The sequence below is a fragment of the Phodopus roborovskii genome, unplaced genomic scaffold (genome assembly GCF_943737965.1).
Source record: "Phodopus roborovskii unplaced genomic scaffold, PHOROB, whole genome shotgun sequence".
NCBI classification, from domain to species: domain Eukaryota; kingdom Metazoa; phylum Chordata; class Mammalia; order Rodentia; family Cricetidae; genus Phodopus; species Phodopus roborovskii.
The window spans coordinates 18,601,923-18,616,001 of NW_026126549.1; the positions used below are offsets into that span (position 1 = coordinate 18,601,923).

General features: G+C 35.0%; 1 protein-coding gene across 1 annotated transcript in view; it reads left to right on the forward strand.

Moving 5' to 3' along the window:
* Adamts19 (ADAM metallopeptidase with thrombospondin type 1 motif 19) overlaps window positions 1-14,079 on the forward strand; it is a 178,977-nt gene that overhangs the window by 57,164 nt on the left and 107,734 nt on the right. The window contains exon 7 of the mRNA XM_051201008.1: window positions 5,182-5,225. Within this exon, the coding sequence (XP_051056965.1) occupies window positions 5,182-5,225 (44 nt within the window). The remainder of the gene's footprint in view (window positions 1-5,181; window positions 5,226-14,079) is intronic.

Consider the following 14,079-nt stretch of genomic DNA (forward strand, 5'->3'; position numbering starts at 1 on the left):
TGCTATTTCTTTTTAACAACTAAAAATAAATTTTACTAAGTGACTTTAATGCAGTTGGAATAATAGATTTTAAAACATTTGTTTTTAAGAGTCAACCTTAAGAATCTAGGAAAAATTAACATCCTGTTACTGTTTTAACAGCATGAAAAGTGATAGTATATGGAGCAAAACCTTAAAATTTCTGCAGATGAGGTTAAACATTGCACTTTTGGTAGTATAGAAATACACAGTAATTCAGAGACAGCATATCTTTCTTCTATATATGTCTATTGCATTTTTGGGATGGGCCAAGCCCATCTCTTTTCTGCAAAGGTGTCTTTGGCATAAGCAGGTGGAGATGTGTTGCTGAATCACTCCAAAATTACACAAAAGATTAATGTTCTAAAGTGTCTCAGTCTACCTCAGTTGAAATCCAGTGTATTATTGGAAAGGAGATCTCATCTAAGGCACCTAAAGGAATTCAATAAGTCCTCTTGATTTATTATGGAGAAATTTATGACATGTCACATACTTATGTTAATTTGTTATTTATAACCACAAAATAACTGTTGCATTCCTAAATATTAGTTATATTTGCATGAATTAATTTTATATTAAGTCAACTTTGCCTAGTATTATAAAAGATATTTAGAGTTTGTACTTCCTCATGTCTGTTCCATAGAATTTTCTTTTAGCTAGAAATTTGCCAGGAGAAAAGATGACTAGTTTAATGATTGTTTATAATAAAATAATCTATCTCAATCTCAATTCTTATTCATTACCACACATTTTGTTTTCTTCTAAACTTTTGAAATTAAAATAATTTGTTTCAGTCATCAATTTTGCAATAACTTATAATCTTCAGTTGAATGAAGGTGACGTTGAACAGCTGTTAAAATTCAAGTGTATTCATGCTGTAATGCATACCTGTGGTCCTAGCTTTCAGGAAGTAGAGGCAGGAGATTCAGCTTGACTAATCAGACAGCAGAGCCAGTCCAGGCTACATGTTGTCCTGTCTCAAAAACAAACAAACAACAAAAAGAGAGACAATGAGAACATATTATTCAGACATTAATGGGGACCTTTAAAGGACTTAGAGTTTTTGCATGCTATAAAATACAATAAAATAATGATTATTTGCCTTTTTCTTTGCACATTGATATTTGTTGTTAAATCTACCATTTTATGGTATTTAATTTCTATCTGGCAAGTCACAGATGAATTCATTCTGTTTAAGTTTTTGATCATATAGTTGACTAGATAGTAAGAAAGTGCCCCATTTTAGAACCCTTACAAGCTGAATGTAAAATATAAGTAGCATCTTTTATGCACACAGATTAGCCATAGACAAAAGAGTCTGTCAAGAAGCATGCAGCTTTAGGAGGAAATGCAGTAGCTGCCTAGGGGGAGTTTGTTCTTTGAAATACTTGCTTTGAAGTACTTTGTACATCTTGTCTCATTACTTTCTTTAAAAGGTCCATGCAAAGGAAAGCTTTCAAAGCTGTGCAAAGTAGGAAGTAAAACAGTAATGATTAGAGGTGACTATAACTTATGAATATCCAGACCTTAGATAAAAGCATACATGTGATCAGAATTCTGCCAACAGCTGACGGCCATCAAGATGGGATCACTCTGTGTCACCCAGGATTACAGGATAGGAACAAAATCCCCCTCCCCAACCAATCACCCCATGAATTTGCTCTCAAAATTTAATCACACAATAAAATTAGTTTCACAACTTCCAAGAACCCCCTCTTAATGTATACCACACTAAGGTAACTCAAATACAGAACCAGTGATCAAGTTCATAATTAATTCCAAATTGCAGAGTTGGATTATCTTTGATTATGAGAACCCAAATAACAGTAATGTTATTATTATTATTATTATTATTATTAAAAAATAAATGCCAGCAATTAGAAAATAAGCATGCTTACAAGATTATGAGTTAAAAAGTCATATCTATGATAGTGAAATAGTTGTAAAGCAAAACACTTGCTTTGAATACTAGAAACAATACTATAAAAATATGGTGTTTATGCTTAAAAAACTCCAGTTGTTAGTTGCGGTGCAGATTAGGTATTAATGAGTAGGGCATTAGAGAGATGAATGATAAATCTGAGAACTTCTTCCAGAAGGCTGTACAGATAGGATGGTGCTGGCTGGGAGAGAATGAATAGGAGAGATCTAGACACAAAACCAATGGGAAGAATGAGAGACAGAGGAGAAAATGAGGGACATGCCTGGGTCAAAAAGCCAGGCTAACACCACTAGATACAGATACAGCAGGAAAGTAAGATATACAGAAAGAAAGAAGATTAAAAATCCCCAAGGTAAAACATAGATAAAGAGAAGCAGGTTAATTTAAGTTAAAAGAGCTAGCCAGGCCGAGCATTCAAAACTAATAATAAATCTGTGTGTTATGATTTGGGAGCTGATTGGTGGCCCAAAAGGAAGAGCCTGGTACAATAGTAAATCCAAATATACCAATAATAAATATAATCAATAAATTGAAAATTTTACAGGAATATTATATAACTAGCTTTACATGTTTAACCTTGTTCTATTTGCAAGAGACTCAGAGAAAAATAAAGTTGAATTTAATACCAAGAAAAACTGTCCTAACAGACACATTAATGATGAGAACATTGGGAAATGGTCTGGTTAGTTTTCGTCAACTAATGCAAAGAAAAGTCTCAGATGAGGAGGGAGCTTCATTGATGAAATATCTCCATCCAGTTGTGCTATAGACACGTAAGCATATTTGAGTTTGTTGGGGGAGTACAATGTGCAGCACTACCATTGAACAGATGGTCCTTGGAAGTATAAGAAAGGAATTGAAGATGGTCCTGGAGGCAACCGAATAAGCATCGTTCCTTCATGATTCTTGTCTGTGCTCTTTGAGTTCCTGCCCTGGCTTTCTTTAGTGATGGTCTGTGCCTGGGACATGTAAGCCAAATAAGCCATTTCCTCCCCCAAGATGCTTTTGGTCAGTGTTTAATCACAGCAACTAGAACAACAGATGAATGTGATCTTTCCAAAAATAAATTCAAATAGATAAAATCCATAAAACTAAGAGAGGTTTAATTATTCAATAACTTAGCTTTGAAGTGAACAAAACAAAAATTAATAGACACTCACATGGAAACATCAAAAAACTTACGGCTTTGATGGAGTTTTAATATTTCTTCCTTACTAATGAATTCAAAGTCAATCCAAAGTTGTTTATTTCATTAAACAATTCTATCTCATGATATTTAATAGGTTAGTGTAGTGAACAAGTAAAGAAAATCTTTGAGAAAATAATGCATTTAAATATGCAATGAAATATATAAGACTATACATAATTGCAAAACTAAAGGCTTCTGCTGACTCAACCACTGTGTAAATGGAAAACAGTTGTTAGTATCAATATAACTGATGAGGTTTGAACAGTTCTGCACTGTATCTTTTTGATGGTTAACATTTGTATGTTTGCATTTATCAGTGTTTACTAATTGTACAAAAGAAAACAGTTTAAGATTTCCATGTACGCATGTACTGAACTTTGATCATATTTACCCTTTTTTACTTTACCCTCGACACTCCATCTTTTCTCCTTAGTTGTGCACTGTTTTTCTTCTTTTGTCCGTTTCATTATGGTTCTGTTTAATTTTTAAAGATTTTTTAATTTAAACATTTTGATCTATTTTAATTTGAATTAAACATTTTGGTGATGGTTTTCTTTCCCCTGACCCTCCTTCTCCAAGAATCTTCTCATTTTCCACCGACCCAACTTTATGTTCTATCTTTCTCCTCCACCTCCTATCAAAAACCAAACCAAACCATAAAAGAGACAGGGTATAAGGCAAAGAGATGCCAAAATGAATCAAAAGTCCACTAAAAAACATGGAGTTCACTTTGGTGTGTTAACTTTTGAGGAATATTGATTGTGACTGAGTGACTTAACAGGTACCACAGGCCAGCCAGGATATCGATCTCCTGGAAGTGGAGTCAGGAACCAACATGTGGACCCTGAGGACAGAGTCCAGACCCCTTGCAAGAGCAGTTAGCGCCTGTGACCAGTGACTCTTCCCTTCATTCCTGTGCAGTAAACTTTTAAAAATGTATTTTCTGTTATACAATAGGATTCATATTCTATAAATTATAGTGACCTTTTTAAAAAGTTATTTCCAATCCCTCTCTCTCTCTCTCTCTCTCTCTCTCTCTCTCTCTCACTCTCTCTCTCTCTCACACACACACACACACACACAAATTTACATATGCAGAAATGGGGAATTAACTGTGTCAATACTCTTAAGTGTAAAAGTTATATAAAACTTAAATGCTAAGGAGTAGGATATCACTTATTAGGTACAGGAATTTCAGCAACAAAAATAATCCCTCAAAATATCAACAATTATTGTATATCTGATATTGTCTTAACACCTTATATGGGAGACAAACCTGTATTATAAATGATTGTACAGTGTTAGAATTGTACCTCTGTGGTTTGGATGAGGTGCGTAAGATGTAAATAGTTGAGTAAATAGTCTGATGTCACAACAGTAGCAACAGAGAGATAGATAACAATCATTTCACATAGCATATCTCCTAAGTCAGACTCTGATTATGTTGTCTAAACTGTGGTCTGTGGCATTCTAAATATGTGGGAACAAGTGTATCATTAAGGGATGCTCTTTAACATATAGTACAGTAATACACAGAGCCCATTTATGTAAAATGCCAATTTCCTCACACCCTCTTAAATATACTTTTCAGTCTTTGAGAATGTTTGCTAGTTTGGAAAGGAAACTATAGATGGTTTTAAAATACATCCCTTACCTGTAAGCTCTCAATCTTGAAATTCTTTCATTGTATAAAGTAGTGTTATACTATTTTCCTATAGTAAATCATTCCTGAGCATCATAAACTATGTTTTGTAACAATACAATGAAATTTTGCAGAAAAATTCAAAACAAAGCAGGGTTTTATTTCTTAAATTGGGTCTACTAAATAGGAAGGTATCTCATGACTAAGTATTACGTGTTTGCTATTAAACTCAGATTAAACTTTTTTTCCAGATTATTCCTTAGTCTTCATCTGTGTTCTATTAAATTTGAGGGAATAGACATCATGATCCATGTAACTGTGACTATAAGTCATAATGATTGGCATTTGTCTGCAAACATCTTTTAATTCGATTTCTCCTTTCTCTTCTAGGAAAGATTTCTGTGTCCATAAAGATGAGCCATGTGATACTGTAGGTAAGTACCTGTGAAAAACTTTTGGTTGAAGAACACTGGAGAACTTACATGTACATGTTGTTTATATATAGTAACTTATTTGAGGGTGCTGACTTTGGAGGGTTATTTTTACAATGTCATAAATGTACATATATTGCAACTATGTGTTAAATCCTACCTTAACACTTCAGCTACTAATGAAACAACTTAAAGTCATACATAAGCATACACTGGAGACATTTTATGTATTTTAAGACTATCATCAATTCTTTTTTGTCTTTTCCCAGATACAGAGATACAATCAATAGCATTTTATTATTGTTGGCAACACAGGGCTAAATTCATTTGCAATATGAGAATAAGTTATATTTGAGTCATATATTATTCAAGTTATTTGCAGTGTATAAAAAGAAATACATCTACTTTGACTGACTAGTGAAGGCTCTTTGGGCACCAAGTGGCAGTTTTCCAATTTTTAGATTGATGTCAAAAAATCCCAGTAAGATAATCCTGGAGCCAGTAGAATGCATGTACCTGTCTTTCTGGCTATTGGGTCAATGTGCACACGCATGTCTGTTAAAATAAGTGCAACTGTGTTAGTATTTGTTAAAAGAAAGGAGACTTGGCAGAGAGATGGCTCAGCAGCTAAGAGCACTGATTGTTCTTCCAGAGGATCTGGGTTCAGTTCCCAGCACACACATGGCAGCTCACAACTCGCTCTAATTCCAGTTCTAGGGAATCTGATGGCCTCTTCTCATTTTCGCTGGCTCCATGAATGCACATAGTGCACAGACATGTGCAGGCAAAACATTATGCACATGAAATAATTTTTAAAAGAGATTTATATATTACACACACACACACATATATATAGATGTATATTCTTTTGTTTCATGTTAAGTGGATGTAAACAGCATTATTGTTAAGATACATTCAAGAGTTATGATCTGATTTTGACATAGATCATGTAAGGTTTCTATCTGTAGGGTACCAAGTATTTTAACATCCCCACCTTCGGATTCTCATTTCTTCAATGAAAAATGAGCAGTTAAAAATAGATGGGGCTGGAAAGACGGATGAGTCATTAATTAACATCACTTGCTTCTCTTCAGAAGATAGATTCACTACAGCACATAGTTCCAGTTCCTGGGAATCCAACCCTCTTCTGGTCTCTAAGAATGTCCATGTCCATGGTACATCATATACATACATATAGACAAACCAGTTCTACACAGAAGAAACTTTTAGGTAGCTAGAAATTTAAATGACAAAGTAGTTCCATTACTTTTATTTCTCGTCATTACTGTCATATATTTCAATTCTTGGATAATATATTACAATGCAAATGATGGAATCTAGGGATTACTTGACTTAGAAGGGTCTGTCAGTAATGTAAGAGCTAGACACCCAAGGAAGCCTGACTTCACTCAGACATGGCCTTCCTCATGGTCTCACTGCTTTCCTGTAGTTTTTCTTTCCCCAAGCACTAAAACATAGCATGGTTTCAGTCATCCTAACCATGGAATATTTGCTTACCACCCACTCTTATTCAACAGGGGTGCACTTGTACACACATTCACATACACCCAGCTCTTTAAGTGGCAGCATATCCATGGCTCATCAAGTTCAAACAAGTACTGGGACTCAACCACTGAGGTGGCATCTGTGTGAGGGGTCTCAGCCCTTCCAGGATGCCAGACCCAAGCCAGTTTAGCATATGAAGTTGCCCTGGTCAAGACTGAAATCTGTCTCATGTGTGCTTCACTGAGCCATAAATGTTTCTTGTATATACCCAGCAGATATGAATGAGGAAAATTCAACTGTAATAATTACATTACAAGGAATCAGGGTCTACGATTAATGTATTATTCTCCACTAAGTAATGGAGAGAAGGGAAATGTCTTTCAGTGGACACTTAAACCATAGAGTCTAATCTCAGAACACATTTTAATGTTTGGGTTTATTAAAGTGTTATCCAATGTAAATCCCTATTATTGAAACCAGTTTAAGTCTTCTGTTTATGTTATTTCAAGATGTGGGTAAAGAGATGTAGCCTGATCCTTGTGTATTCTGTAACAAAACAGAAGAGTATCAGACAATATTAGTAACTTCTCTTCTGTAATCAGGAAAATAGTTGATGTTTCTCTTTGATTTGTTAGGAAGTATAACAGACCTAGTTACTATACAGTGTGTATGTATCCAGCCATCAATTTGCACCTCACAAATATAGAATACCATGTCAATCAAATATGTACATAATTGTATGCATGGCTGTTGGAGAATATGCTATTTCACTGCAAGACAATTTTCTCTGTATGGTGATTATACATGGATTTATCTTAATTTTAATTTTTGGTGAGAAAAATGTTTCTAGGTTGATTAGTTTTAAATATAAGAGCCATCATGTAAAAAAAAAATTAGTTCCCCTGTGGGTTAGCACACACTGACACTTACAAAGCAGCTGCTTTGGACAGGCACTCAGTACATAGCCAGGTCTGTCATATCCTCTTCCTCAGTGAGGTATTGTTTGTATCACTGTTAGTATATGGGAGTGTGAGCTACAGTCCCAGACCTCATCACTATAATGTGAGCCATTTCTTATAAAACAGTGCATTCATGAAATGGAGAAAAGTAGAAGTGCACGACACATTGCTATATCTGTTACCTGGGAGTGTGAGCTTCTATCCCATTAACTAGTGACTGTGATGTGAGGGCTTCTTTCTTTTTGTTTGATTAGTTTCATTAGTTTATTTTGATAAAGGTCCTCACTATGTAGCACTGGCTGATTGGTAGCACACTATGTAGACTAGGCTGGCCTGGAACTCACAAATCCATTTACTTCTGCCTCCAGAGCACAATAATTAACACTAGTGAGTAGTGTCAGTCAGTAGGGAAAAAAGTGACAGTGAAATTACTGCCTGATTGAAAGATTTTACACTGTGCAAGATTGGAGAGATTACACTTTGGGCTGAGTTCCAGCTCCCCAGTATCCCAGTGCTCTCTTCACCCTGTTGTTAAGACAGGGTGCTTCAGGTTTCAGACACCACAATATTTTTTCAATAGATAAGTTTTTGTCTTTGAACAGGTTAGGATGATATAGTTTATCCTCTCTGAGCTTTGGAATATTCTTTTGTTGTTAAAATGGCATACAGACCACCTATGGAGCAACTGCTGTGGAGAAACACATCCAGATATGGAAGTTATTTAAATAACTCAAATATGTTGACAGGTTTTGTGTAAGCATTCATGTACTTGTCCCTTTCCCGACACTAGCTCATTTTCCATTTCTGTGGACGGAATCATTTTTATTCAGTGAGAGGAAAGAGTTAAGCCTCATTTTAAGGCTTAGTTTTCATTGCACAGCATTTTCTCCCATATCATGGCTCCAAAAGCACAGGGAAGTACTGAGACTTTAAACACTTAAAAGGAACTCTGAGGTCAACTCTCTATTTAATGCCTTTTACACCCAGTTTTATATTTCATATGTACATAAAATGTTTGAATCCAATCCACCTCACCACCCCTTCCCTTCCAATCCTTTCCTTCCTCCTTCCACATTTTCCTCCAAAATTCATATACTCCCTCTCTTTTTTGAAGTAATTCTTAAGTTTGTTTTCTTGTGTTTCAGCTGCATTGCAATGTTCAGATTTTTGCTATTGTAGGATCACTGGGTTCTGCTTGTGCCATATTGCTCTTTTCGTTGTTGAATGGGTTCTTACACAAGCATTTACTCATCTGTTCTTCCAGCTGTTTCGGTTTGCACTTGTACCTTTGTAGTCTGCTGGGGTTGTTGGGGAGGGCTGGCCACAGGAAGGATGTTCAGGTGCATGTGGTTTGGCAGCAGAGTGGGTCTTGGAGGGACAGTCTATAGGGTGGCGGGGTTGGGCACAGCCTGGAGGCGGGTCTCTTAGGTTCTTGCAGGCTGATGGGAAATGCAACAGAGCAGTGACATTCCACCAGAGGTGGGAACAGGGTCCAGCTGCCATGCTGGTGCTGGGATTGGAGGAGGAGGGGGCACAGGATATGTCCTGGAGTTTATTTAGGGTCTGGACTTTGGAGCACTCCAGCTGAGAGGTCAGTCATGGTATGGCTCCATCATCAGAGGCTCTAACCCTCTGAAACTAAAAGCCCAATTGAGTTCTTTGTTTTATAAGTTGCCATGATCATTCTGTTTATCAAAACAATAGGAAAGTAAGTAAGGAAAAATGGTATGAGTATTTAAATTGTAAAGCTAGCCTCAGTGACATATTTCCTCCAATAATCTGAATCCTCTAAATCTTCCTAAATAATGCCACCAGCTGAGAACCGAGGGTTCAGTACATGAGACTATGGATGACATTATTATTCAATCCACCACATGGGTTATTGAAATTCACCATTAGCATTGTCTTGTGTAAACTAGTGATTTTAAATCTAATAGTTTTTTGTTTGTTTTATGAAGTTGGGTATTCCTCCATTTGGTGTACATATATTTAGGATTTTAATAATATTCTATTCTTGAATTTTTCCTTTAATAATTATAAAATTATCAGTCCTTAGCTCTTCTAATTAGTATTGATCTGAAATCAGTTTTGTTGCATATTAGAATAGCTACATCTGCTTGTTTCATTTGCTTAGACTACTTTTTTTCCTAATCTTTAACCATAAGGTATTACGAGCAGTTTTCCCACCAGCCTGGTCCCAGAGCCTCATCAGCCCCAAATAACATACAGAGATGCTCTATTAGATATAAAGCTGTTGGCCTATTACTATAGTTTCTTATTGACTAGCTCTATCTTAAATATTAACCCATTTCTATCAATCTAAGTATTTCCACATGGTCTTAGCTTACTGGAAAAATGGTCCGGACCTCTTACTCCTCTTGGTCCTACATTTTGAGTCTCCTACTACATCTCCCAGAACCCTCCTTGTCTCCTAGTCCCACCTATCTTGTCAACAGTACTTTATTCATTAACCAATAAGAGAAACATATTTACAGAATGATAGCTCCCATCAAAAAGGTGTTGCCTACTGTTGGGCATGAAATATATTTCTTGGAGATAACAAAAGTTGGCTCTTGCCATTTGTGTATGGGCTCAGAACCATCCACTGGAGCATAAGTGACCTACTAGAAAATGCACTCCAAATAATAAAGGTCTTCCTCCCCAAGAAGCTATAAACTGCCCCTGAACTCATTTTTATTTATATTTTAATATGTTTTAATTGAAATAGAATTATATTACATTTCATTGACTCCTTCCCATGTAGGTATTTCTGATAGAGTATTTACAGAGTAGTATAGGACTGTCTTTGTCTCAGTATTTTTGGGGTATTGTAATAAAATTCATAGACAAAGTGGTTTAGAAACCAAAAAATCTATTTCTTAGAGTCCTGATATTTGGAATGGCCAAGATCAAGACACCAGTAGCTTTGATGAAATGTTTTCTGAGATTTCTCTCTTTCTGTCTGAGTGTGTGATCGTCTTGCCTCAACATCGCAGATGTAGGCATTGGTGGGCTGTGCTACCATGTTTATCTTGTTTATAACAGTGCTAGTGGTATATCTGCAATGTTAATTTACATATTGAGTTAAAACATTGGATTTTACCACAGTGCTAAATATTAGTACAAGATTTAAGGAGAAAGGTCATGAGATCGATTCCTTAAATAATATTAGTCTTTAATATTTTCTATCATAAATGATGCTAGTGTTGGATTACAAATGTGAAAAATAAAAACTAACAGAAAACTTATCTTCATCCAAATAGTATTCATGAAAGTTTAAACTTGCTGTTTTCATAATCGCCAAATCCTGGAAACAATACTGAAATACTCTTCAGTAGGCAAGTAGGATAAGCAATGTATGGAAAGAGCATTTAAAAAGTGTCTTCCAGTGATAGAAAGGAAAGAGTGGGGGATATGCCTCACTGCTTGGAAGGACCTCAAAACAAACTGAATGAAACAAAGGCTTCAAAAAATTATAGATTGTATGATTACATGTATAGGATAATCTTTTAAGGACAAACATGTTGTCAATAGGAGAGATCAGATTCTGTGTTTCACAGTAGAAGCAAGGCTACTTTGTCTTCCTTGACTCTTGGCCTCTGGCAGGTATCTTCTTAAGTGTTGTCCAGACCATAAGTCACACATTTTACATGTCTGTCTTTGCAAGACAGGACATGTTGTAGAAATAAGAATTTGACACATGATTCTAAAGAATGAGAGTAAATCTTCTTGTTCTTTATTTACTTCTCAAGACCTTATAGCTCAAAATTGCTATTAATTATAAACTTCATTACTACTGGAAACTGTTTAACCACCACTTAAATACTGAAACAGACTTAAACATCATTCTTCTAGAAATAAAACTTTATTAGTTAGAAAATCTCTTGCATGTATTTTATTACAGTTATTCGCATGAACATTGAGGAGTGGCAACTTTGTGTGCAGCACAAGTTACCCCAACCTTTGCCAACTGTCTCTTACAAGATGTCATCGTCTCTCTGAACTTTTCAAGAATTCCCTATGATAAAAAATAGTTAATTATTTTTAAAAATAAAGGCAGAAGGATTTAATATTTAAAATTACCATGTTTCAGGCATGGTCACGTGTGCTTGAAATTTCGTGTCTAAATCAATTACCACCCCTCATCTGCTGTGGAGTGATTGCCAATGTAAAGAGGAGAACAAACTTTCCCAAATCACAACCTAACCTGAAATTGGGACCCAATCAAATTTAATTTGACACAAAACACTAATCATTAATTTTAGACAAGTAATTAAATTGGCTTTATTAAGTTTAGTTGCTATCCAAAATATGCATCTGTTTAAAGTATATAGTTTAGACATGAATGTCAATCCCTAAATCTTATTTTTTCGTTATTCTGCCCATTTTATACTTCAAAAAAATGTCACAAACAAACTAGTATTAAAGTCCATTTGAAATGTTAAAATATAGAACAATTTTTTGGGGAAAATCCCATAAAACTATATTTGTACCTGAATCTACACTTGGAGTCACTTCCTTAAGTATATATATATTTTTACTTGACAAATTATATCAAAACATTACATGAAGCCAGGCAGGGGTGATGCACACCTTTAATCTTAGCTCTCTGGAAGCAAAAGCAGATGGTGCTCTTTGAGATTGAGATCAGCCTGGTCTGCAGAGAGAGTTCGAGGGCTGCCAGAACTGCACAGAGAAAACCTGTCTTGAAAATCCAAAAACTAAACCAACCAAACAAACAAAAGCAAACAAAATTATATGAAGCTTATGTTTATAATATTATTATTGCCCTATATAATGAATATGAAATAATTATAATCAGACTTAATGATAATATTTGTAGTTGTAATTGTTTCAAAATTGTAATATTATTTAGATTTCTCAAGTCTCTAAATATAATTTGCCCTTACTTAAACAGATGCTGATTATACTGAGAACAAAGCAACTTAATGAAATAATAATTGATTAGAAACAAGCATAGTGATTGAAAAATGATTTGCCAAACTCTTTGGGAGTTTGAGTGTTTTCTTACTTATAAAAGCTTTCTATCAGTGGTTTTACAATGGAAGTATTTCTAAAGTTTTGGTAGCATGGTGTTTGTTCCTGTTCAAAGCCTTTGGGATATGATTATGTTATAATATTATAAACATGTATTGGCCAAAATTCCTGATTTATATGCAATCAGAACACAAATGATTTCCATCTGTATGCTTAGCATTACTTCACACAAATTAATTCTGACTAATCTTAAACTTTATAAAGTCAGGCTGTTCATCTCTAAGGCAGATGAAACCTTCAAAGCCAGTTTATTTCTTTTTCTTGTAAGTAAAAAGGGAGTCTGAGAACTCTGACTTTAGTTACCAAAAAGAAATACTGATTTCCAACCATGTTTGTGGAGAGTCAACGGTAAGTTTCAGTCACTGAGTTGCTTGTGTAATTCACCATACATAGTTTTTTCAGTGTGCTCCAGCACACTGGTTCAATATATGCTGGATTAAGAATTTCAGGTTTTATATTTTATGAATGGTTTATAAAGGATACATCAAGACAACAAGCATAGAGAGTAGGATCTCTTTTCCCTGTCTTAACTCCAAACCCTTCCATATATCCTCCATTCTTTCTTAAAGCCATGACCTCTGTTTTCATTAATGTTTCATATACATATATATGTATGAAACATTTATTTTACTTCTCTGTGTTTTAAATGTTAAAATCTTTAATATTAATGTCTTCAACCATTGTCTTATGCACTACTCTCTGTCTGTTTTCTATAACTATAATATAAATAACAGAGCCCCGGGTAATGCTTCTGGGGACCAGAGGTTCTGACATCTGATGGGGCCTTCTCTCTGGGTCATAATGTGGTGAACAGTGAGTCAGAATGTAGGACTTTCAGGGAGATCAGTCTGAGAATGCTTTCTTCAGGACCTACTCACACAGTAACCAATTCACTTCCACACTAGCAGTATTAGCAATATTAGCCAATGAACCCTGTGACTTAATGGCCTCTTAAATGTCCCACTCCTTATTGTCACCTGAATAGTCACTAAAGTTCAGCAGGAATCTTGGGATGACTCATGTTTCCAATGCCATACAGACATGTCTGTTCCTGCATTCCCCTGTCTTCATCTAAAATTATTTAAATTGCTGGTGATAATAATATATTAATTACTTTTTACAGCTATATAACACATATTATGTTAGTATATTATAGGTGCCTATAATATACCTTTGTGTATATACTTGAACAACTTTCATCACATAGCTGTACAAACTCTTGGTCTTAAAAGCAATTTGTTATACTAACATTTTTATACGGAGTATCATAAAGAAGTCATCTGTATGTGAAATTAATCAAAAAGATGTATTTTAAATTTGGTGGTCCTTTGAAG